The sequence below is a fragment of the Patiria miniata genome, unplaced genomic scaffold, assembly GCF_015706575.1.
Source record: "Patiria miniata isolate m_02_andy unplaced genomic scaffold, ASM1570657v1 HiC_scaffold_24, whole genome shotgun sequence".
NCBI classification, from domain to species: domain Eukaryota; kingdom Metazoa; phylum Echinodermata; class Asteroidea; order Valvatida; family Asterinidae; genus Patiria; species Patiria miniata.
In genome coordinates this window covers 14,173,287-14,186,393 of record NW_024037063.1, presented here as the reverse complement: position 1 = coordinate 14,186,393, position 13,107 = coordinate 14,173,287, and the positions used below count along the sequence as shown (strand labels likewise).

The 13,107-nt window shown below is 37.2% G+C and overlaps 1 protein-coding gene across 1 annotated transcript in view; it reads right to left on the bottom strand.

Annotated features, from left to right (window-relative positions):
• The window catches only part of LOC119732444 (plexin-B-like), a 31,766-nt gene extending 20,799 nt beyond the window's left edge, over positions 1–10,967 (bottom strand). Inside the window, exons 1-13 of the mRNA XM_038205968.1 lie at positions 10,869–10,967; positions 9,829–9,954; positions 9,170–9,285; positions 8,241–8,373; positions 6,845–6,998; positions 5,737–5,836; positions 5,412–5,529; positions 4,840–4,974; positions 3,433–3,528; positions 3,172–3,280; positions 2,860–3,044; positions 1,074–1,228; positions 76–193 (exon numbers count right to left, since the gene is read on the bottom strand). Of these exons, the coding sequence (XP_038061896.1) occupies positions 76–193; positions 1,074–1,228; positions 2,860–3,044; positions 3,172–3,280; positions 3,433–3,528; positions 4,840–4,974; positions 5,412–5,529; positions 5,737–5,836; positions 6,845–6,998; positions 8,241–8,373; positions 9,170–9,285; positions 9,829–9,954; positions 10,869–10,946 (1,623 nt within the window). The 5' untranslated portion in view covers positions 10,947–10,967. The remainder of the gene's footprint in view (positions 1–75; positions 194–1,073; positions 1,229–2,859; positions 3,045–3,171; positions 3,281–3,432; positions 3,529–4,839; positions 4,975–5,411; positions 5,530–5,736; positions 5,837–6,844; positions 6,999–8,240; positions 8,374–9,169; positions 9,286–9,828; positions 9,955–10,868) is intronic.
• Positions 10,968–13,107: the final 2,140 nt, after the last annotated feature.

The window sequence follows — 13,107 nt, the reverse complement described above, 5'->3', positions numbered from 1 at the left end:
TAAAATGGCAAAATAATGGCAAAATAATGTCATGAAATTATTCTTGTTTCACTATCTGGGTGTTACATTACTTACTGTGAAGTTAAAGTTGACTGTTCCTGAGCTGTGCTGCAGTGTAGTACCATCAGCACCCATGACTGTCAATGTTATCAACTCAGCTCCTACACTCCCTGCTCCTGTTTTGCAGCTGACACTGCAAAAAAAAAATTGGTGGCAGTTATTATTATATTCAGCAAAAATCAAAAACTACAACTATTTTAACTTGTTCATTACATTCATTAGAACAAAAAACCTGTTAAAACCAGGGTGTAAAACTGCTCCCTTCAAGCCAACCCCCCCCCCCCCAAATACTGCAAGTCTTTTGACTAATCTTTTGATGGTGTTCGACTCGTGTGCTGTGGTGCATGGGTTCGAATCCTGACCATGGGAACATGGTGCTTGTGCTCTTGAGCAAGGCACTTTACCATTATTGCTTCGTCCTTCGGATGGGACGTGAAGCCGTAGGTCCCGTGTGTTGTGTAATGCACGTTGAAGAACACAGTGACACTTATCGCTAAGAGAAGGGGTTTGCCCCGGTGTTTCTGGCAGTGGCTGCAATATGCGCCGCAGCACCTTGTAAACCCTTATAAGGTGCTACATAATGGGTCTCATTTTTCTCATAAACTTTATTTGCCTTTCTTTAATAATTGACATAATTTCCAGCGCCTTGAGTACCTAATTGTTGGTAAATACGTGCGCTATATAAGACTCTGTTAATATTATTTATTTAAGCTTTACACATTGACAACTCAGTAAGTACTCTGTGTGAATATTTAAATGCAACAATCGGTTCATTATTTATAAAAAAAAAATTCAAAAGCCATGTTGATAAATTCTAAGAGTAAATTTTAGAAAACTATTCAACAAGCCATCCTACACAATACTCTTAGGGGCAGTTTTTTTAGATAAAAGTCTGCATTGCCTTAATAAAAAAAATAAAAAAAACGAAGAAAAATAGATTTTCAGAACAAGTTAAAATGATAAACAAAAACCTGATGAAATTAGCCTTGTCATAACTTGAGATGATATCTCACCTTAATCCAATTTGATAGTCTGAGTTCAATCCAGCCAGATCGCAAGATTGATTGCCAACCATCACTGACACGACATCCTCAAATCGCAGACCAATGTCAGTTCCCATCACATCTATGACTGTGTTGCCTTCAATCGGTCCGGTCAAGGGAAACACCTGTCATGTGATTCAGAAGACAACAAATAACTGATCAACAGCAAAATACAATGTTATGATGCATTTCCATTCGTCCTTGTAAAACCCCAAACCATCCTGCCAATGTAATGAAATGTGAATACAATGTAATACAATGTAATGAAATGTGAATACAATGTAATGAAATGTAAAACATTGTGTTGAAACCGCCCCAAACTGCCCAGGCACTGCATGGTTTCACAGATTCATCATGGACGATACACAATGTAATGAAATGTGAATACAATGTCATACAATGTAATACAATGTAATGAAATGTGAATATAATGTAATGAAATGTAATACAATGTAATGAAACCGCCCCAAACCGCCCAAGCACCGCATGGTTTCACAGATTCATCATGGAGGATACACAATGTAATGAAATGTGAATACAATGTAATGCAATGTAATACAATGTAATGATATGTTAATACAGTACAATGTAATGAAATGTAAAACACTGTAATGAAACCGCCCCAAACCGCCCAAGCACTGTATGGTTTCACAGATTCATCATGGAGGATACACAATGTAATGATATGTGAATACAATGTAATGAAATGTGAATACAATGTAATGAAATGTAATACAATGTAATGAAATGTAATACAGTGTAATGAAACCGCCCCCAAATGCCCAAGCACTGTATGGTTTCACAGATTCATCATGGAGGATATACAAAGTAATGAAATGTTCTTCAATGCCTAATAAACGCTACACGATATCAAGATCCATTCCTTGCAAATTTAACATTTATGAGAACCTACACTATTTGTTGGGCGCTGTGGTCCAATGGTTACAGTGTTCGACTCGTGTGCCGTGGTACATGGGTTCGAATCCTGACCGTGGGAACATGGTGCTTGTGCTCTTGAGCAATGTACTTTACCATTATTGCTTCGTCCTTCAGATGGGACGCAAAGCCGTAGGTCCCGTGTATTGTGTAATGCACGTTAAAGAACCCAGTAACACTTATCACTAAGGGGGGGGGGGGGTGTGGTCCTGGTGTTTCTGGGTGTTTCAATATGCCCCGCAGCAGCTTGTAAACCCTTATAAAGTGCTACATAATGGGTCTCATATTTCTCAGAAACTTCATTTTCCAGCGCCTTGAGTACCTACTTGCTGATAGATACGTGCGCTATATAGGACTCCGGTATATTATCATATTTGTGACAACTGCATTTTTAATTAATAATACCGAGTAATAAAACGCACATGTCCATCCAATAGGTACTCACAAAGACAAACATCATTAAATTATTATTACCCCTGCAAATCAGGCAATTAAAAACTCATCTCAAGACCATCTAAAGATCATCTCAGCTCCCTGGGGAGTATACAGCTCGATGCTGCCATATAGACACAAACAGCTAAATTAAACACAATCTGCCCTCACAATCTGTACCCATTTAGTAGGGAGAATCCAATTAGTGACAAAGTGTCTTGCACAAGCAAGCATGCAACACAACCCTACAGGCTGAACTTGTACCCACAACCTGCACAATTACCCAAACGATCTTGAGTTCAATGCAACAGACAACTAATCGGGAACTTTTTTCATATAACTTTGGTCGCTACTTTTTCACAAGAAAAGAGAACCAAGTAATTAATACCTTGCTAAGAACTGGATCAGGGCAGTTCAGTCCGTTGATTAAAATCATAACATTTTCACGGCAACTTTCGCTCAGTTTGCATACACTAGTCGGCATGGCACCACACCAGACGCACCCAAGAGCAGGGCGGGCTGTAATGCATCGACTGCAGTCTGGCTTCTGGACTTCACACTTGTAAAGTGTGGCTGTTTGAAAGAAGAAGTTTAAAATTGAAACAGCATCCAAGAAAATTTACATGACACTGATATAATGCAAACAGTTGATAAATTTGTTAATAAATTTGACTGATTTTTGCTTCGATTTGTTACTTACCATCAAATCCATGTATGTCGTCCAGGATGTGCGCAACACCACTCGTATCCGTCCACGAAACACTCAGTCTCACTTCAAGTTCGGGCTCATCATTCGAAAGATACGTGTACTGTTCAACAGAAAAACATATATTGAAAGAATTTTGCAGCACTTTCTTCACCAAAAACTACACACCACTTTCATTCCACATTTATTTTTTTCCCCAAAAGACAGTTTATTATAAGAAACAAAATTCAAAATCAAAAACACATCAATACTTACAGCCTTCTGTTGGCATGTGATTCTATCTCCATTACGTTCTGCATTTACAGCCTGCGGTGATCCCTCTACATCCAAGCTGCACTGAAAGTTAGAAATCTAGAAAATGAAAAACAAAAGAGACCATAAACCCCCAATGTTATCTCCTATTTCAATTTAAGATGTAAGAGAAGTGCAAAAGTGGCACTGGCTGGTCGTTGTGTTCCAGAAATCTGCAAATGTGAAATAATGAAAAAAAACACAATAAAATCATCAAAGGTGTCAGGAAGTGAAAAAGTGACACTGGTAAGCTAGTCTGTTAATTTGATGTAAATTGGGTCCAGCAAGGCTCAAGCTTGGGCCTGTATTTAATTACCAATCAGAACTGAGCTCCTGGTTGAATGCAAATCTCAAACTCTATTCAGCATGACGTCTGGATGGCAAACATTCTCGCCTCTGCCATTTCTCCAAGACAAGGATTCAGGAGTCACTTTGTTCATGGACACACCAGGTTTCTAATCAACTTTCAGAAAGATTAATGTTCCACAGAAATGTCAATACGCCGTAGAGGTGGTTACATCATTGCCCAGGGTTACACAAACCTAGACTTACGCAGGGATACGCACGGTGCCCATTTTGCATCATCTTTTTGTATCCGTTGCAAAAGAAAAATAATGAATCGGTCACGTTCTGAGGGATATCTACTGTCCCATTCCAGTCTTATTTATTCTTAACGTCTGAGAATTTGTTTTTAAAAATGTTCACCTAAATCTCCCTTCTAATTCCTATGGTAAAACTGGCAGACGCGACATTGTGTGGCATGATGTTGGAGAAGACACCGCGAGACGTCACACTTCTAAGTCATATTTGCTTAGCAAGGAGTGTTCAGTCATATTTGCTTAGCAAGAAGTGGTAGCACTTGAATACTTGAATAATGACTTAACATTTCCCTCACTTGTAAAATCCATTAAACAAAAAAAGTAATTGATAGCGACACCTGCTGCTATATTAGATTCAAACCAGCCAGCCAACCCTGGCAAGCTTGGTGGTCGAGTGGTAGGGTGACTGGACTAGTAAGCAGGAGTTCATGGGTTCAAGCATGCAACTGGGAATTTAGGAAAAAAAACAAGGAAACTCCAAACCACACAAACACTTTGTACAGTGTTTTTTTCAATTTGTAATGGCATTCATGAGAAGTAAAAAAACAAGGAAATCAGCGGATTTGAGGAAAAGTTGCACGCCTGTTGGTTGGAATCCTAGCCTGCATTTTTCTCACAATCCCTTGAACAGCATTGAGTATACAATCCTTTTGAAATTACACTTATGTAAGGCAAACTTTAATACTAACAAAAACATTTCAAAATATTTTAACCCCAAATTAAACCTTCAAGAGATTATCAGGGGGGTTATCACAATAACAAATAAACCAACCTCAGCTTCGTCTGGCAGGTTTGTAGTTATGACAGTGATGTTCCTCATAATGTTATTAGGAAGCAGAACTTCAGCAGTCTGGTTCAGCAGCTGAGGGCAAAACTCAGGTCCTTTCGTAGCAGAAGCAAATGGATTCTATAAAAAAAAAAAGACACTAAAAACTTCACCCAAAAAACATTCACTCAAAAGATTCAGGCCAAAATAGGGCCACTTCATCACATCACTTCATCACATCTCTTGGTGTTCCGACTTCCATAATTTTTGAACTAAAGATGGTATCAGCATGCGGTTTTCACAGCAGCAATGCCACGATTGGGCTCTTTTGAAATTTGTACTAAAAATGTTTTTGACCAGGGTCGACAAACGACTCATGTAGCTTGATCGCATCACATATGGCCATAGGTAATTTAAGTGGACAGGTGTAAATTTCACTGTACCCCAATTGGTGTTGAAATTGCACTTTCCAATGCTCAAGGCACTTAGGCACAAATGATTTAAATGAATTAACTTTAGATAATCAGATTGATTAAGATTGTTCCTGAGATTTGTTGAAATAATTTGTTTGTTCTTACATTATCTCCAATTATGATGATTTCATTGGTTCGTGTGCATGTGGAGCTTTCATGAGTACATCTGTTGTCAAACACGCACCAATCACAGGCCCAGCGACTGCCAACGCAGGATACACAACTACGCCAAACAACAAACGGAAACCAAATATTAGTAAAAGCATGTTGCAAAAATCTAAATACAGGAAAAGGAACACAGAAAGGAAACACATGCACATGAGCCACAAGGAAAAAGAAAAAAAATCTAATAAATTACAAAATTTTCAAAGAAATTCCAAATGATCAAAATTAAACTATACAAAAAAGGGTTAGGAATTTAACTACTCACGAGGTATGAGTTGAACACTCGTAGAAGTAAAAGTCGGTGTCAACAAACTGAACTGAAGTTTCAGAAGACTCAACAGCCAAATCGACACGGACTGCATCATCTAAGTAAAAGATATAACAATATAATCAACGATGAGTATTTTTTACAGATATTTTATCACTATTATTATTTTACAAATTCAAAGATACTAATCATTATCTTGTATATGCTCACAATGTCACTTTTTTTAAGAGATGCAACTAGCATAAACATGTTCACATTGTCTCCATCAGATTTTAAGGACTAAATCGGAAGAACAGAAAACAATCTTTTTTATAATCACGAAAATTTTACACAAACATCAATATTTCTATCAGGAATTGATAAGCAAAATTAAAGATAGAAAAATATAATAGCGAATCCTTTTAACAGATATTTTTATCATTATTATTTTATTAAAATACTCCTAGAAACTTGTGGATTTGAATCATTTTTCCTGATGTAATCATGTGATACACTTGTTTCTGGTCACAATATTACTTTATTATGAGAGGTTACTTGCATATAAACAAGTTCAGATGGGCTCCAACTAATTTTTTAAAACGGCTTTTTTATAATCAAAAAACCTTCACAGAAGCATCAACATTTCTACCAACAATTGATAACAAAAATAAAATAAAAGTTAGGGGTCTACAACTGTTTGATTATTTTCTCACAAATCAGTTTGCACACGTCTTTATGGTACATGCATGACATGTGGAGTGCTCTGGCCTCATGGTTAAGGGCACTGATTCGTGGTTTGTGGGTAAAGCTGCGGGTTGTGGGTTCGAGTCCTGGCGGGGTCACGGTGCGTGTGCCCTTGGGCAAGGCACTTTGTCATTCATTGCTTCTCTCCACCCAGGAGTAAATGGGTACATGTGAGGGCAGGGATGGTTTGTGTGATGGAATTAGCTTCCTTGCGCCTAACAGGCTGCATCAAGCTTGTATACTCCCCAGGGAGCTGAGATGGTATTTGAAATGTTTCATGGGCCCAATGAGCAGGGGTAATAATGATGTAGCGCCTTGAGCACCAGTACCTGGTGGATATGTGCGCTTTATAAATATCCACTATTATATTATTATTACATACCTCCTTGTGGTATGGCTGGTATGCCATCACTAGGAGGTGACGTACACTCAAGCATTTCACCATTCTTTGTAGCTGGAGATTCAAACGAGCCAAAGTGACACTCATAACTCTGGCCAGTTCCTAGGTCGGGTAACTGCTGTACAGTCAGGGTTATCTACAAATAAAAGCCAGAACAGGTAATGATTGTAGAGATACTTGATTTCGTTTATACTAAGCTGTCTCAAGACAAGTCCCCAAGTCCATCAATATAGATACTGTAAACTCACTGTGAAAATGACGAAATTGAAACTACACACGTGTAGGTTCATCCATGATTTTAATTTGTACACTGAGCGAATCTTTGAAAGTGATGGGGAAAATGCAGATAAACATGAACACAGTCAATGAACAAAAAGTTATTTCCATCCAAAGAAATCCAAACATACTCGATTTTTACTGACAGTTCATACATGCTCAATGAACATATGACGCCAAGTTTTTATTGCAAAGGTCTCTATAAATGTTATTTAATTAGTTAATTCTCCAATATTTTTGTTAGTAAAAGCACCAATTTCCTGAACCCAATTCACTGACTCAATCTGTAAATATTAGTTGAAAAAGACAAAGGAGCCTTCGACCTTGAAGGAAATGAATCTTTAAAAAGTACTGTACAAATCCATCGCAAGCATTTTATTATGAGGAAGTTGAGTACTTTTATACATTTGTACAAAACCACAACCCACATGGTCTTGGATGCAAAATCATATCTAGATGGTTTTCCATTTTCAGGGTTCAAGGAAAAAGAGACATTTAAAAAACGCCTCATCCCAATGGCCTTTTATGGACTTTTTACTTTCCTCTTCCAAAAAAACACATGTATATCAAAACTTTATTTCAAAAACGAGATTATCTGCCGTTTTAGTCCTTTTTAGAATCTTGATCTCTCCTGGCTAACCAATAGCAATTTCAATGGCTGTAATATACTTAAACACAAATTAAATACACTAAAGCAAACTAGTTTACAAACAGCTTCATAACCATAACCATAACCATGACCATAACCATAACCATAACCATAACCATAACCATAACCATAACCATGACCATAACCATAACCATGACCATAACCATAACCATAACCGTAACCAAGTTTAATAACCGTGCAAAACATTCACCTTTTTCACATGGATATGTCACGTTTTCGAAATAAACTCTTCATATCCAAACCTAATAATCTGAGGCAATATTTTTTAAGCTAAAAGCAGAAATATTTGCTTAGTAAAATAATGTTATCAAAATGTTCAAAATGTCATGTGATATACACTGCTTGGTTTGTCAACATTTACATGCTAAACGCAAACAAAAATGGTTAGTAGTATTAGCTTAGAAGCTCCATAAACCAGATGCTGGCTCTCACCTGTTGCTCTGTGACAGTCATTGGCAGGTTGTCATAAGGAGCTACATCGGTAATATCGATGCAATGAGCAGCATTGTAGGCCAACCAACGACTCGATACATCTGGTGATGAACAGTTTGAATATCTTGTGCATCTAAGAGAATAATCCAATGTTTACAAATGAACACGGTGGAGAGATATCCAACAAAGTGAAATCAAGTGGTATCTGTTTTGGATGAAATTTGGTAGTACATGTAGTTGAAAAGGCAAATTGTAAATCTTGTATGTTTGGTAAATACGAATAACCTTAAGATATTTATCATTAATAATCTTGGCCTGACATTTATTAGTGTTTTTTTTCCACAGTGTGCAATTTGCAACAAAAGTACCACAACTTAGGGGTGTGCATTTAGGGATAAATACGGAGCCGGGTACCTAATAGAACTTACAAGAAACACAACCCAAATATTCAAATAAGTTGATGTTCAGATTATTTCTAAGGGTCCGTACGAAAATACTACCACATGTGTCAATGTGTCAATACAGCAAGATACAATGCGTACAGTGAGCTTATAGCTTGACATTGTAAACTGAAACTTCGCAAGCACCATAACATTAGACATTTGTTTCGTTTTCCCATGTAGCCTGGTTTTCATATATATTCAAAACCTTTCCGTTTCATAGTATCAGAAGTTACTAAGTAATTTGTACGGTTGGTTGTGGGTACCCGATCCCATAATCTAGAACTGCTTCCTGACATCAACGGTCGGGTACTCGGTTACCCGGTTCCAATGCACAGCCCTACCACAATTCCTAAAATCCACATAGAATTAAATCAAGTGCGCAACAAGGGTTAAGGATGATAGCCAACGTTTATCAACCAACTGACAAACCGACCAACTGACCAACCGACAAATGATGGATATTGACATCGCCTGTATGTGACTCACCTCCTTTCCAGAGTGCACCATCCACAGTATGGGTCTCCATCATTCCCTGCATCAGTCCCAATACACGTCTCACAGGTTGTGTACTGACCACAATTCTCAGCACGCATCTTGACCAACTGTACAGGGAAGAATCGCACCTCAAGTCTAAAGAAGTCTTTTCTTAAAAGATTTATGACTGGACTCCATTTGCCGTCTGTGATGACATGCCGAGAGGCAATCAACAGGCAAAACAGACAACCAAGCATCTCTCTCTTACAGCATTTTCCCCACATTAAACAGTTATATGTCAACACTTTCAAACCATTCAAGTTTTGAAGAGAAATCCATGCACTGAGGAATAGAGCAGTTTGTTGAAAGTCAGTATCACATGACCACATCAAATTTTGGTCTTCACACATTATGTGCACAGGGAGCATTGTTATTATCATTATTCAGACACAGAATTATCTATTATTTGTTTAGTCACAAAATATTTATGGCCATCATTTGGTAGGCTGAGATTTTCTTTTAGCAGCTGTTTATTTGATTTCTGACTACATTTCAAATTTACCCTTTGCCACTTTGTGCTATGGTTCAATTTAAAAGGAAAAGACATCACATTTTGATTCCTTTTCCCCAGAAATGTGGAAAATATTGTTTATAATTCTTGTTCAGCCTACCTTTTGTTCAGTGAGTACATGCATCATACCACTTGTGTCATTGATCTTGATGTCCGTCAGTACTGGACTGGTGTCTAGAGAAACTCTCTCATACAATCTGGCAGCAGTACTATTTTCAATGTGAACCTGAATCAGGAAGACAAAAAAATACGCAAAACATTTACTCACAGGCTGAATAACCATCAAACTTAAAACAAAAAGAGTTTTCCTAATTACTCTTTTGAGTACAGACAGCTGATATTTCAGCTGAAAACACTGCCCACTTGACAAATGAACAGGTTTGATATTATCAAGCATTCCACACTCAAAGCTGACTGTGTCTTTTTGGAATTTTTTTCCTCAAATCAGACTTGTCATTTAGTATTTGTGTAACTTAGTCTTCCTGACATTTTAACTTTTGGCAAATAAACAATCTTTATTTAAAGGGAAAATACAACATTTGCAAACATCAAAATATAAAACTACCAAATCATTTTGAAATACCTTGCTGGACTGTTAGTGAATGACAGTGTAAAGCATCCTGTAAAATCATGGCACCTGGTATACTGTCATTTTCAAGAAAAGTGGCATTTTTGTATCAATTTCCAACGCTGGTCGGCCGACCAGTGTTGGAAAAAACTGGCTTTTTTTTCAAATACTGGCCCAAATTGACCGTCGCACTTGTTTGCAATAGATTACACACCTATGAACGGGTACGAGCCAGCTAGACTGGTTCCCTGACCTTACAATTCCCCAATGTCTGTAAACTGCTCTGTTTCTTCTTATATGGAGTCAGGGAACTAGACTACAGGAAAATGATTGTTTTTCTTGGTTTTTATAGCATTTTCGAACCCAAAACCTCAACAAAGTCAGTGTAACTATATTTGCTATATATTTCCAACCCCCCAATTCCATCCATTTCTGAAAATTACAGCAAAAGCAAATGATGTATATTCCCTTTAAATGACAAAATGCACCCTCCCCCATATTCATCCCAAGGCATTAAGAAAGTCTAGTACATTCAATGTGTACCACAACACACCATTTTAAAAATGTTTTACCTTCAGTAGATCTCCAGTCGATGTTCCAATGAAAGCCACAGTATGGTTGACTTCAATGCTGGTGATGATGGACGACATCAGAGTATCTGAAGAATATTAATACCAGTATGTATTTCATCAGTCATGACCAACTGTTAAAAAAAAATGTTTTAACAAATCAGTGGAATAAAGTTTACCTGGTAATTCCAGCACAGCTGTAGATGGCTCTAGAGCGATGCCCTTGGCATACTTGAACAGTGGCGTCTCATTAGAATCAGCCGTTACAGGAATGCAAAAGTATCGGTCTAAGATGGGAATCTGTGGATTGTAAACAAGCACAACTTGCTATTAAATGTAATATTTACTGGAATTTTAGTGCGTGTCATTTGTAACTTCCATTTATTTATGCAAGTATAGAATATGTTGGTCTTACAGTACAGGTATAAAGGCAGAGAAACAAATTATCAGTTTTAAAAATCCCAATAATTTGATGTGCAACAGTGCTATTTGAGTCACTTTGAATCCAGACATGGGATTTCTGCCCAAGCTCATTTACCTGAATGTTGAAGCTTCGTCTTTGGGCAAACACAATCTACAAGGAGAACCATGCCACTAGTTCCAGTCCTGTTGGTGCTGGTTCAAAGAGAGCTGATCGCACCAAGAAATGTCTCAGGCATAGTGGCTTATAGACCTTTATCATGCTGCCACCATTTCAGTCATGTTCCCTGTATCCAATAACACTACTGAATGATCCTGTTTTTTTGTGCAAAAGGAACCAGATTATTTTTCCTTCTAGCCTCACTTTGGTTACATTGATTTGAATGGGGAAAAATCAACATGGCCTCAACATGATAATGGTCTATATCACCTAATTCACGCAAATATTGGTGGACATTGATTACAATAAGAGGTGCTGTGCTGTCACAGCCAGTCCGCAGTGCACGCGAAAGTGCTTCCTTTTCTTTGCAACGTATTCATGAATTCCCGTGCGTGACCTCGCCTTGCATATTTAATGAGCTGGAATAGCCTGTGGAATGTGGGAAAATACTCGGTTTTTTTTGGCATGTATGATCACTTTGTTGATATAAAATCACAGATGAAGAGTATATCTTTCAAACTGTTGAAGTTTGAATAAGATTTTGTATCGATTAAAATGAGAAATTTTGGGACGAATTTTGGTTCAAAAAAGAAAATAATCGCGATAGAAAATACGTTAAAATCTCTCTTTTTTGTGTGTGCCCACAGCCCAAATTTTCACTAGACAAACAGGTTACTTCATATTCTACATGAAAATGTACCTTTATACTCGCAATTTTGTCTAGCTGGGTCAGGGCGCAAGGTTTTCGCCACGAACTACCGGCAGACTGAAACGGTACAACCGCCATCTTTGCACATGGATTTCTAGGCTTGTGATTGGTGGATGGCGAGTATTGCACATACCCGGATGTACTTGTAAACAAGCCGGCGCGGCCCAGATTTCGGACACGGATTTTGTTGTGCTTTATGCTATATGGTACAATAAGTTTCGTTCCAATATTCTTGTTGGTTTCAATCCAAATAAAATGTTACAATATTAGTTTTGACATGGAGCTTTTCAATTCATTTTCACAGAATGATTTTGTTTTATAATTTTTTTGCTATAAATGGAAATAAATGTTCTTGAATTGAATTAAATTGAAAATGATACATTTTCACAGAATGTTTTTTTTTTTTAATTTTGCGATAAATGGAAATAAATGTTCTTGAATTGAACTTAATTGAAAATGATACACCATTACTTGATTTACTGGGTGGCTAGAACTGTGCAATGGAGGGTAGTTTGTGATTGAAATTATTTTCAGAAACTTTCCCTAGTAACAAAAAAGTAACAGCAACATTCCAAACAGACGCTGAATACATGAAACTTAACATGTTTTATTAACTCTGTTTATGTTATGCAAGCTGAAAAACTGCATAAAACACATCAACATTGAGGTAGTTTAAATTAAACGTGACACATAAACCATAAAAATATAAAGATTTACACATATAAAGATTCACACATATATATAATATGATGTATTGGCATAATAAAAGTAAAAAATAATACTTGCATCGTGTAAGGCACCACCGATAGAAGTTCAGTTGTATATTTTTGGAAAAGTTTAATTGCAAGAAAGTGCATTGCGTAACAAAATACTTGAATGTATCAGAATAAAAGGCACCTTAGAAAGACACTTTACCCAATGGCACATCTTAAAATATCAAAATGAGCAAATGT